This window comes from Podarcis pityusensis, assembly GCF_964106645.2.
Source record: "Podarcis pityusensis genome assembly, chromosome: 11".
Classification (NCBI taxonomy): domain Eukaryota; kingdom Metazoa; phylum Chordata; class Lepidosauria; order Squamata; family Lacertidae; genus Podarcis; species Podarcis pityusensis.
Window position 1 is genome coordinate 15,043,271 of NC_138036.1, and position 12,984 is coordinate 15,056,254.

Genomic DNA, 12,984 nt, shown 5'->3' on the forward strand with positions numbered 1-12,984 from the left:
GGTTTCAGGGTGCCGGGCAGTCGAAAAGTTGACCTCCACCTGCAGTAAGCTCATGAGCTTCCTCCAGAACCTGGAAGTAAATTGTTTTCCTCGGTCTGAGACCACCCTCAATGGCACCCCGTGCAACCTAAAAATGTGTTCTACAAATAACTTCGCTGTCTCTTCCGCCGTGACTGCATGCGAGCAGGCTACAAAGTGGCACATCTTTGTTAGTAGGTCTACCACCACCATGATGGCTGTTTTCCCCTTGGACTTCGGCAGATCAGTCATAAAATCTATCGACACTGCCTCCCAAGGTCGTTCTGGGGTTGGTAAGGGTTCTAATAGCCCCGCCGGTGCCCGCCTCTCCCCTTTGGCTCGCTGGCATTGCTCACACCCTCTTACATACTCCCGTACATCTTCCCTCACCTTAGGCCACCAAAATTCCCTGGTGACCAACCACATGGTTTTGTGTTGTCCAAAATGCCCCGCCGTGGGACTGTCGTGCAACTGCTTGAGTACCCTCCCCCTTAAGTCTCCTTCAGGGATATACAGTGCCCCTTTGTAATACAAAGCTCCATTTCTTTCCTCGAAACCCCCTGGTTCCTCTCCCTCACCCCTAAGACCTCTGAGCTTATTCTGGGCGTATTCATCATTCTCTGTTTCCTCTACCAGTTCTCTTTGTCCCACCAATGCCGCCCCACACACCCAGCGGTCCTCTGGAATGACATGTCTCTCTTCGGGTGCTCCCTCCCCCTCCAAATATTCAGGTTTGCGTGAGAGAGCGTCCGCCCTAATGTTCTCTGGGCCTGGCACGTAACAAATCTCAAAGTTAAATTTGGAGAACTCCTGGGCCCATCTCACTTGCCGTTGGTTGAGCACTCGTGCCGTCCTCCAATACTCTAGGTTCTTGTGGTCAGTGCACACTTGCACCTTATGTTGTGCGCCAATTAGCAGGTGCCTCCATCTCCGGAACGCCTCATGAATGGCTAGTAGTTCTCGGTCATACACCGTGTAGTTCCTCTCGGATTTGTTCAGCTTTCGCGAAAAAAAGGCACACAGTCTCCACTCTGACTCCTCCTTCCCTGGCTGCAGAAGCACCGCCCCAATAGCTCTGTCTGATGCGTCAGTTTCCACTCTCATCGGTTTTTGTAAATCCACATGCAGGAGTTGTTGTTCCGAGGCGAAGGCCCTTTTTAGTTCCTCAAATGCTCACTCCGCCTCCTCAGTCCAAACGAACTTCTTCTTACTGCTGAGACAGTCCGTAATGGGCGCCGTCAGGTGGGCAAAGTTTCGGATGAACTTACGATAGAAGTTCCCAAATCCTAGGAACCTCTGCACATCCTTCCTTGTTTTGGGTGTTTTCCATTCCAGCACCGCCTGGACCTTGCCGGGATCCATGGCCAATCCCTTGTCTGACAGGCGATACCCCAGGAATTCCACCTCCTTGGTATGAAACTGACACTTCTCCAGTTTCACCCACAGCTGGTTGGCTTGCAGCCTGCTCAACACTTCTCTGACGTCTCTCACATGCTGCTCCTCATTCTCAGAATACACCAACACGTCGTCTAAGAAGGCCACACAATTCTTGTAAAGCAAAGGCCCCAGGACGTGGTTCATAAACGATTGAAAGCACGCGGAGCCTCCTTGTAGGCCGAAGGGCATAACTAAATATTCAAATGCCCCCAAAGGGGTGAACATGGTGGTTTTCCATTCATCCCCCTTCCTTATTCGTATCAGGTTGTACGCCCCCCTTAGGTCCAGTTTAGTAAAAATCTTTCCCTTCCTGACCCTTGTCAAAATGTCGTCAATCCTGGGCATAGGGAAAGCCACTGGTTCTGACACTGCATTTAAGGCCCTGAAGTCACACACAAGCCTCGGCTTGTTCGTGTTTTTTTTATCCACAAAAAACACTGGGCTGCCCCCCACCGCCCTGGACTCTCTGATGAACCCTCTCTTCAGGTTCTTGTCAATGAACTCTCTTAGCTCCTGCATCTCTCTGTCTGACATGGCGTACAGCTTGCCTACAGGGAGCTGTGCCCCAGGGAGTAAATTGATTTGACAGTCAAAGGGTCTATGCGGGGGTAGTTGGTCAGCTTCCCTTTCGCTGAAGACGTCGCGGAGATCTGCGTATTGTCGTGGTACCTTCACGTTCTCCGTTACTTCAGTCCCTGCTAGGGTGGCTTGGGCCCCTGCCAAACCCTTTCCCTCTTTGCAGTGTTCTAAGCAATGTGCTGAACCAAAAGAAACCACTCTCTGATGCCAGCCCACCAGCGGATCATGTAACGCTAGCCAGCTCATCCCCAATATAATGGGAGCTCCTCCCAAGGTGGCCACATTAAACGCTATCAGTTCGGTGTGCCTTGCCACCTTCATTATCATTGGGACGGTCTGCAAGCTGACTTCTCCTCCCAACAGCTCCCTGCCATCGATCGTGGTCACCTGCAGGGGGTTGCTTAAAGGGATCGTCTGTATCTGGTGTTCAGCTGCAAACTCTTTGCTCATGAAATTGCAGGAGCTGCCTGAGTCCAACAGCGCCTTTATCTTTAGAGGGTGTCCGTTTGGCAGCTCTAGCGCCACTTCTATCACTAGGGCGGGTTTAGGAGGTTCTGGCGTGGGCACTTTCACTGCTCTTTGGCCTGGCTGCTGTGCCCCGACGGTGGCAGCCAGGCGTTGGCTTTTACTTGCTTCGGTATTTCTTCCTCTCTTCCCTCCACAGCTCCTACCATCCCTTGCCATTCCTTCCTCTGGGGGCAGACTCTGGCAAAGTGACCTGGCTGTTGGCAGAGATAGCATTTCCGGGCGCCTTTTCCCTCCTTCTTTCCCCCCTCACTGGGCTTTGAAACTGCGCGCGCGCGCGCTGTTCCGATTTCCATCGGCTCTGCCGGCGGGAAAGTTGGCTCTGGAATGTCTGGAATGCGGAACTCCTTCCAACGTTCCCCCTTCCCTTCCCGCCTCTCCAATGCTCTCGCCTCCTGGCGCGCTCCTATGGTCAGCGCTGATTTGGTCAGCTGGTCCATAGACTCCGCCCTGGGCGCCCGGGAAAGTTCGTCTTTCACAGCCGAAGAAAGCCCTTCTTCAAAGAGCATTTGAATGGGTTCCGCCGATAGATCCCACCCCAATTTATGGATCAACATGGTGAACTCAGTCCAGTACTCACAGACAGATCGGCTCCCCTGTTTGCAAGCCATTAACTGTCTGCGGACCACTCCCTGTTCAATATCGCTGGAAAACATCAGATCCATGGCGCGAAAGAACTTCATCGTGTCCTTTAGGACGTCACTATTCGCTGCCATCAGGGGTCTAACCCAGTCTCTCGCCCCCTTTTCAAGATGCCCAATCACGAAAGCCACTCGTGATTCCTCGTCAGGGAATTCATCAAACTGCAGATTGAGGGCATATTGCATCTCTGTCCGAAAGCCATGATAGTCTTTGGGCTCCCCCCCAAACTTCTGCACCAATCCTGGTACCTTTCTGACGAGCTGGGTGTCTTTCCCCTTTTTGTCTGCATCCTGAGCCCTCCTCTCCTCAAGCCTCGCCGTCTGCAGCGCTAGCTGGACCTCCAACACCCGGTACCTTTCTTCCAGGCTTGGACCCGCTCCAGCTCCTGCTTCTCCGGTTCCGGCTGGGTTGCTCATGATGCCTTCTCCTGCACAAGCTGCTCACGAAGACTGTCGGAATGCTGTGATGGGACGATGAGCTGCTTGTGTGTAAAATCCTAGTCCCTCAGAGTTTGGTCAAGTTTGCAAACCTCTGTCTGTAACGGAGCCCCTTAAACATGGCTCCGTCAGTCGCTGGCAGATTCCGACAGTGGTTGCTTTCGGAATCGCTTCCAACATAAAAGCTCCTTAACGGAAACACGTCTTCTGGACTCTCTGCGTGACAGTTTCCGGCGAGGAGTGGGTGTCCCTACAGGAGGTCCTGAAACCTCCCCACTGTTTTCGCTGGAAGTGTCTCTGAGCCATCCCTCCAGCTCCCTTTCCCTCAGCTCAGCTCCTCTCCCCCTACTGGTTCCCTCTTCAGCTGCTGAGTCTCTCCCAACCTGTGTGAGCCCTTTCACTTCCCTTCCTTCCGATGGCAGTTCCCTGACAGTGGGTAAGTGCATTTTCCTTCTTATTGTAGAGTTGGAAGAGACCCCAAGGGTCTAGTCCAAACCCCTGCAATGTGGGAATCTCAACTAAAGCATCTGTGACAGATGTCCATCCAACCTCCATGAAATGAGAGTCCACCACCTCGAGACCAACTGTCAAAAAGCTCTTACTGTCAGAAGGTTCTTCCTGATGTTTTGTTGGAATCTCCTTTCTTGTTACTTGAATCCATTGGTTTGAGTCCAATCCTCCGGAGCAGGAGAAAACAGGCATGTTCCCTCTTCTGTGTGACAGCCCTTAAGATATTTGAAGATGGCTATCATATCTCCTCTCAGTCTCCTCTTTTCCAGGCTAAACATACCCAGCTCCTTCAAACATTCCTCATTAGGCTTGGTTTCCAGACCCTTGATCATCTTGGTTACCTTCCTTTGCACATGTTCCAGCTTGTCAACATTCTTCTTAAATGGTGGTGCCCAGAACTGGACACAGTATTCCAGGTGTGGTCTGACCAAAGCACTATTATTGCTTCCATTGAACTTGCAGCACTGACGCTCTGTGTTTTAATTTTTAATTTCTTTAAAATGTGCACATACTGTACATACTTGCCACCCAATTTGGAATTTGAAGCAGTGTGTGATAATTGTAAAACCCATAAGATGAGCAATGATAACAATTAACACCTAAAAGCAGAATTAAATTAAATTAAATCCAGAGGTTTCTAACATTCAGCTTGCTGGGGGAGCTGAATAATATTTCTGAGCTCTTATTATGTTTTGTACTGGAAACTCTACATATGTGCATGTAAGGTTGATTTAAAAAGGAAGGGGGGGTCTTTTTTTTGTACATCTCCTATTATTCGTTCCAATTGTAGGGCTACGTCCTTCAATCTGCCATTTGCTGCAGTTGCCCTTTGGCACGGAGACAAAAGTTTGCACAGAAGCAACCCTGCATTGTCCAGCGCCTTGACAGATTAGAGGAACATTTGGACAGGATGACTAAAACGTTTGCAAGCCAGAATTGTCTAATTTTCTCTTTGGACTCAGAGAAGCTATTGCAGCGTTTCTGCTTTAAATAAATCATCTGCGCATTTAGTGCCAACTTGGGAGGCTTCAAAAGAGGATGAGAAAAACTCATGGAGTAGAAAGCTATCAATGGCTACTAGCCATGATGGCTATGCTCTTGTCTCCATAGTAGGAGGCTGTCATGTTTCTGAACACCAGTTGCTGGAAATCACAGGAAGGGAGAATGCTCTTGTGTGGTGTGGTGTAGTGGTTAAGAGCGGTAGTCTGGTAATCTGGTGAACCGGGTTTGCGTCTCCGCTCCTCCACATGCAGCTGCTGGGTGACCTTGGGCTAGTCACACTTCTTTGAAGTCTCTCAGCTTCACTCACCTCACAGAGTGTTTATTGTGAGGGAGGAAGGGAAAGGAGATTGTTAGCCACTTTGAGACTCCTTAGGGTAGTGATAAAGCGGGATATCAAATCCAAATTCCTCCTCCTCCTCCTCCTCCTCCTCCTCTTCTTCTTCTTCTTCTTCTTCTTCTTCTTCTTCTTCTTCTTCTTCTTCTTCCTCTTCTTCTCAGGTCCTGCTTGCAAGTTTTCCACAGGCATCTGGTTGGCCACTGTAAGAAGAAGATGCTGGACTAGATGGACCATTGATCGGATCCATCAGGCTGCTCTTACGGTGTTATGAATTTGTTCCATTAAAAAATGCCCAGAGAATCTGCTGCTTTGTTCTGTTTGTCTCCTTTCATCTCTGGCACAACAACATTTGCAAGTTTTTGAAGTACTACCCAGGTCTACAAATGCTACAGAGACAGTCATATGATGAGTGTTTACTTGTTTATACACCACTGGCAATCATCCTTCCATCATACCATATTTGATCGGGGGGAGGGGGGGAGACAACCATCTGCCTCCAGGATCTAAAATACGGTCCTTTATCTCTGGCAGCATCGCCCTTATGTACAATCTTTGTCTTGCCATTTCATGCTTTTGCTTCCATAAAAGCTACTCCATGGGCTGATGTCTTTTTCTCCAGGTTTCCTTCTTCTCTAGTTGTCTTTCCATCTATCCTGTCTTCTCTTTATCTCAAATTTTCCAATCTCTCCCCTTTCTTTCTTTTTTTATAATATAATTTTTCTTATTTTCATTTAGAAACATAAAATATTACAACATTATAATAACCATTCTGAAACATTTGCTCATGACTTCCCTCCCTCCCTTCAGCTGGTTTCTAATTTCTTAATAAATTACATATGCATTTCTGCTGTCAGTTTCTGTCCTTCAATACATATCAAATCCTTCTATTTATCCATGGTCAGATACTATTTTTATATTGTGTTACAGGGTTCATATCAGTCCTGCTAGCGTCTTCAAAATTTTGCAATGATCCCTTCAATATTCAATAAATTTACTCCAATCTCTCTGGAATTTCTGGTCGCTTTGGTTCCGGATCCTCACAGTCAGTTTGGCTAGCTCTGCATAGCCCATCATCTTCATCTGCCACTCCTCAATTGTTGGTAATTCTTGTAATTTCAACCTTTGAGCTAACAAAATTCTTGCTGCAGTGGTGGCATACATAAATAGTCTTTGGTCTACTTTTGTAATCTCTTCTCCCATCGACCCAAGCAAAAACGCTTCTAGTTTTTTGGGGAAGCTATATTTAAACATCTTTTTTTTAGTTCATTATAGACCATTTCAAAAAATAAATAATCACCTTATCACAAGTCCACCACATATGGTAAAAATCTCCGTCCTTTTCATTACATTTCCAACATAATTTATTTTTCATCCTATACATTTTGGCCAATTTTACTGGGGCCAAGTACCACCTATACATCATTTTCATTACATTTTCTTTTAAGGCCATACATGCTATAAATTTTAAATTCTGATTCCATAATTTTGACCAAGATTCATACTGGATATTATGCCCAAAGTCTATGGCCCATTTCGTCATTACTTCTCAGTCTCTCCCCTTTCTCATCCCTGTTTCTCCTTCATGCTCTCCGCTGGCTCTAATCTTTTCATTTAAACCCTGACTTATCTTGATTCCTTCCCATTTGTCACTGTGGCACTTTATCACGGGAATGCTCTGCCTTCTCCCCAAGATTTGTCCTGCTTCACTGCCATTGATTTTTAACCAAAATTAATTCATACTCTTTCTAACATTTTTAACCGATTTCCCCCCCTTTGATCTGGGCAATTTATCTGTGTTTTTTGTGGTTACCTTCTGCCTCTGTCCCTTGTATGACCCATATTTTGGGCTTACCTTAGTTGGGGGGGGGGCATAGACTGCACTGCTCTATGTAGAGATCTAACCAGCTACACATACTTGAGAAATATTTAAATGCTGTTGTTCTGTTCTGTTTTAAAGCATTTTTGTTGTACCAATAAGGTTGCAGAGAGTCAGTGTGGTGTAGTGGTTAAGAGCAATAGACTCGTAATCTGGGGAACCGGGTTCGCGTCTCTGCTCCTCCACATGCAGCTGCTGGGCACACCTTGGGCCAGTCACACTTCTCTGAAGTCTCTCAGCCCCACTCACCTCACAGAGTGTTTGTTGTGGGGGAGGAAGGGAAAGGAGAATGTTAGCCGCTTTGAGACTCCTTAGGGTAGTGATAAAGCGGGATATCAAATCCAAACTCTTCTTCTTCTTCTTCAATGTTAAATGCAAAGGAACTGTGCTGCGGGAGACTTTCTCTAGTGTCAAAGAAAGAGGAAATATTAGTCAGCTGAGTAAATTTTCCCACCACGTATCTCCCGGAGATCCTCAGGGCAGTCCAGAGCAGCATGTGGGATTGAATTGTTGACAGTGAGACCCTGTCAGCATATAACACCTTTGCTCAGAGACCTGCTGTGGTTGCAGATTTGCTTCAAGGCCAAGGATTTCTTCCATGAAATCTGGGGTGTTAGGGGAGGGTCAGGACCTTTGGTGGGGGACACTTCATGCTCCTCCATCCTCAATTGCTTCCTTGCACCCAGCTCTCACCTGTGGCTCCTGGAAGCTGTCAGCGTGCGACAGTGGGCACACCCCAGGAATGGCTTTGACTGGCCAGCTAGACCAGGTGAGGTTAGCCGATGGGTCTCAAACCCTCAGTGAGTCAGGGACTTCCCCTGCATGTGAAGACAGGCTCTGACAGATTGAAGGGACAAGATCAATAGTGGTTCCAATAGTCAAGAAGGCGGTTTCTGCATGTGCTATAGAGGGAAGTAAGGGGAAGGGAGTCCATCTAGGAGAGGGAAAACTCATCCTAAATTAAGGTTACCAGATTTTTTTTCAATGAATCCAGGGACACTTTTCAACTTCAACTGGAATGATAGGATTTTGTCAGGGGACTGATTTGTAAATCCGGGGACTGTCCCCGGGAAACGGGGATGTCTGGTAACCTTATCCTAAATCCCCACTGCCTTGTGGGATATATAACCAGATGCAGAAAAGGTTAAGGAGTAAACCCTACAAATCTGGATTGGAGTCCCTAAGACGGTTGGATAGCACCTTGTATGCCTCTTTCCAGCAACTCCTGCAGTCAAGCTGGTGCCAAACGTATTGCTCTGCTTTCCTTTGCACCACACCAGCAAGGCTGAGAGGGGGGGCTTGTTGTCTGGGTAGTCCAGAACCTCCATGCACACTGTTCAGGCTTATGCCCTGGGGAGGTCACATGAAACCCATTACAGTTTGGGACCAGTTTACTTGTAAAATCACCTTACCCCATATATGCCCACTAAAGCACTTTGATCTGCAGAACTGGCAAGTGTTACAGGTGCCACATAATACTTGTTCTGTTTTTTTTGTTTTGTTTTTTTGTGGGAGCCCCCAGACTTTGGAACTCCCTGCCGATTGACAAAAAAGTACCTTTGCTGTACACTTTTTGGTGCATGCTAAAAAATTGATTTGCTTAGGAAAGCCTATCGAAATATATAGTGTGCTGTTTTAATCTGGGTTTTAGCTTATGCTTGATTTTAATTACTTTTCAAAGCTTTACACAGTTGTTTTAAAGTGTGTTTTAAATGATAATTTCATTATAACTTTGATTTTTTTGTTTTTGTTTACAATCGAGTGGCATATACGTTTTATGAAATAAAATGAATACTTTGTGGAGACTAGATAAAATAACATTGAACTAGGGGGATCCTTTTTAAAAGAAAGAAAAAAGAAAGAAACATCCTTTTGTTTGGGAAGTTTGCATGAAATTGATGTGACTCCCTCAAATGCCAAGACGTTCTGAACCAGGTTGATGAGCCCCCACAGCTGGTTTTTTATTATTATTATCCTGCCTGGGAAATGGCTATGGTGCTGCCTATTGTCATGGCAACTGATTGCAGCACTTGTCGATAAAGACACTTGCTAAGATTTTGATTAATGAATCAAACTTGTTCTGTGGCTGACCCACACCTCCCACTGAGGCTTCCTCTCTTAAAATTCTGTCCCAGCAAATTATCCTTTTCAGTTAGATGGCAACAGGGACCGGCTGAAAGGCACAAACAGGAATCTGAAACAGAAATTATTTGTGTATATTTTAGCACATCTGGCAGGGATAATTAGTGCACTGTGATGAATCCTATTTCAGTGCAGAGCACTGGATTAGCGATCTTGAAGGTCCTTTCCAACCGCTGCTTATAGCCATACAAAGCTCTTCTAACAAAAAAGAACCAAATTGCCTCTATGCATAGGGTGCAAGGTCAACAGTGCATTTAGAGCTGCATGTGGAACAATATTCATATGGATTTTAAAAGGAGCTGATTGCTTAGAGCAGGGATGGGGAACCTAGTTTTGGTCTCAAATCACAACAGTAGGCTGGCCCTCAATTGAATCGATAATTATGATTAATTCCATTTTTATGAATTGATGCTCACATTACTTTAATGCATTTTGCAGGTCATATTTTGTTTCTGAACGAATGCGTTTGTAGCAAAATTTGAATGGAGGTGTGCCAACACTGGGATCCCATAGAAACATATTGCACATGCTGCTTACTTGCTATCCTGTCGAGATGAGCTATTATGTCAGGTTTGAAGTTGGCACAACTTGCAGTAGCTATTTCAGAGCTGAAGACATAAGAAATAGGACCGGTTTCCTTTGAGGCGCATATGTATCTTATCGCCATCCCTAGTAAACAAGTTGGGGGCTCATGTACTAATTCAAGAACCTGCAAAACCTGTTTCAGATTTAAAGGTAAAGATAAAGGGACCCCTGACCATTAGGTCCAGTCGCGGATGACTCTGGGGTTGCGGCGCTCATCTTGGTTTACTGGCTGAGGGAGCCAGCGTACAGCTTCCAGGTCATGTGGCCAGCATGACTAAGCCGCTTCTGGCGAACCAGAGCAGCGCACGGAAACACCATTTACCTTCCCGCTGGAGTGGTACCTATTTATCTACTTGCACTTCGTGCTTTCGAACTGCTAGGTTGGCAGGACCAGGGACTGAGCAACGGGAGCACTCCCCGTCGCGAGGATTCAAACCGCCGACCTTCTGATCGGCAAGCCCTAGGCTCTGTGGTTTAACCCACACCGCCACTCGTGTCCTGTTTCAGATATAAGTGTGGGACAAAAAGATGAGCACATGCTCTATAGATAACATAATGCCTTTGTGGCACAACTCCATTAATACAACCCTCCAGACTTGTTTGACACATATTCAATAGGATGACATACTCATAGTATCATAGAAGGGACCACGTGGGTCCTCTAGCCCAACTCTCTGAAATGCAGGAATCTTTGGCTCAGCGTGGAACTCAAACCCATAACCCTGAGATCAAGAGCCCCATGCTCTACCAACTGAGCTATCGAGAGAAGTCAATGCTTTCAAGGACATTTAAAGCAGAAGTGGGGCTTTGTAGGCCAGACCTTTATCAGATCCTAGCCTCATGGCCCAAATTTGACAGGTGGTAGAGTCAAAGCCTGCCTTCCCTTCCTAATGCACAGCTGGGAATGGGCTGTTTCCCTATTGTGCACAGGTAGCTGCATCTCCACCTGCCTCACACCTGACTTCACATATGACGGGAAGGTGGGTGTGGTTTCGGGGAAATGGCCTTACAGGCCAAATGTGAACCTCTGGTGGGTCAAGCTCAGCTGGTTAGAGCGTGGTGCTGGTGACACTAATTTTGGCCTGTGAGCTAGAGGTTCCTCACCCTTGGACTTCAAAGTTTCCTATGAACAGGAGCCAGGCCTTTAACAGGAAAAAACTGCTGATGAATTGGTTATCATTAACTGGGGGGGGGGGGGGGGAGGAGGGTGTTCCTGGAAATGGTTGGTACACTCCTTCACAGCATCAGGCGAATTATCAACATGTTCACAATGCTAAGTCTTGTTTCAGTAGGAATTTAATTGGAGAAAAAAATGCATGGAGTATAACAAGCATTATTATTACTGTGCAAATAATTAGGAAAGAAAACCATTATTCTAGTACAGTGGTATTGACCTGGAAACTGTCGGTGGGTGAGTGAAATATAGGAAATATCTTAATGGGGCTTCAGGCATAATGAAATGAATTACTCCTGCAGATCTACGTACTTTGAAATCCAATGAAAGAAAATGATGTCAGATTTGTAACATCCACTTACACACACACACACACACACACACACACTCATTTTGAACAGGCAGTCCCCACCCCTTCCTGCAAGGTTCAAGTTGAGCTTCAATCATGTTTAAAAGCACTAAACCACAGAATACGATTTGCTAGCCTGGGGGTGGGGATTCTTAGGGAAGGACACAGAACTCAGACCTTCAGTCTGATTAGCATGACTCTTATTTCTTCAGTTATAAGTCTCACAAATACAGCAATAACTCTCTACTCTGCACCATGGAAGCCTTCTCTAACCACTGACGTCACCCACACACACTCCCACAACTCCCACAACTCCCACACCCATTTCTCTCTCTCTTTTTCTCACACACTTCTTCATAACAGCCACAGATTAGACAGTTAAAATCATCTAGCAGAGGAAACATGATGTGTTGCTATACAAAAGTCAGCGGAAGGCTAAATTAGGGGTATGATTAAAGGATAAAGACATTGTGGGCTCCACACAGTCCCCAGGTCACCTGGTGAATGCCACTGTGTTGTTTTACATTATATCTTTGACATAACTTATAATATTGAAAACCAGTGCAAAAAAACCCAACAACCCAAATGTCTAAGGCCCACAGGTGAATCCCTCATATGCTTCGTTGCATCCGGCACCTGTTATGCATGTCTGAGAAGCCAGCTTTTGGAAACTTCTAGAAACAACAGTTCTTCATTTGAGTAAAAAGAGGCAGGCGAAGCAGGTTCACGCATTCCGGAGTGTGTAGCTTTTACCTCACATGGGTTGAAACGTTCTACATATATTTATATACTTACCTAGCAGCTGTGTTATATGGAAGAAATCTACTAAAAATGCAATTTTCCCAAAAGGCCTAAGTCCTGCACAGCCTTCCAAAAAGAGAGATTGTGCAAATAAGCCCCCCCCCCCCCCCCCGCCGTCCATTTAGGTAGTCTGTGCAAATGGTTATGCTTGGTATTGGGGGTGCTGATCTTTTCAAATGTTCGCGTGTCCTAGACTATCCACTTTCTTCTTGCAGAATGTTGACAGCTCTGAGGGAGCCCCACTGCTGGAGTGTTCAGTTCCAGAAAGTACAGGGTGTGTTTCTAGAGAGGTCCATTTTACAAAGATGAGAATGAGAAATGTTTCTTTTGGGAGGGAACAAGTTCCTATGCTCTCTTGGCAGTCTGTGTGCTGACCGCGGTTTTCTTTACAGTACTTGAGGCTGGCAGTGCCTTGATTTTGGGGGCTGCTGGCTTCCTCTGCTTCTGACCGCTGGCTTGAAGGGGTTTCAGTCCCAGCATCTCACAGTATTTATTACATAAGTGGAGGACCTTGAACTGTTCAATAAACGAGATGGAGCAGTTACCTTTGAAACCTTTGTACCTGAAGAA

General features: G+C 46.2%; 1 protein-coding gene across 2 annotated transcripts in view; it reads right to left on the reverse strand.

The window, feature by feature from the left end:
• Positions 1-11,368: 11,368 nt before the first annotated feature.
• ALPK2 (alpha kinase 2) overlaps positions 11,369-12,984 on the reverse strand; it is a 63,933-nt gene continuing 62,317 nt past the window's right edge. For both annotated transcript variants that reach the window (XM_080973374.1, XM_080973375.1), the window contains one exon: positions 11,369-12,976. In XM_080973374.1, the coding sequence (XP_080829500.1) occupies positions 12,760-12,976 (217 nt within the window). In that variant the 3' untranslated portion in view covers positions 11,369-12,759. The remainder of the gene's footprint in view (positions 12,977-12,984) is intronic.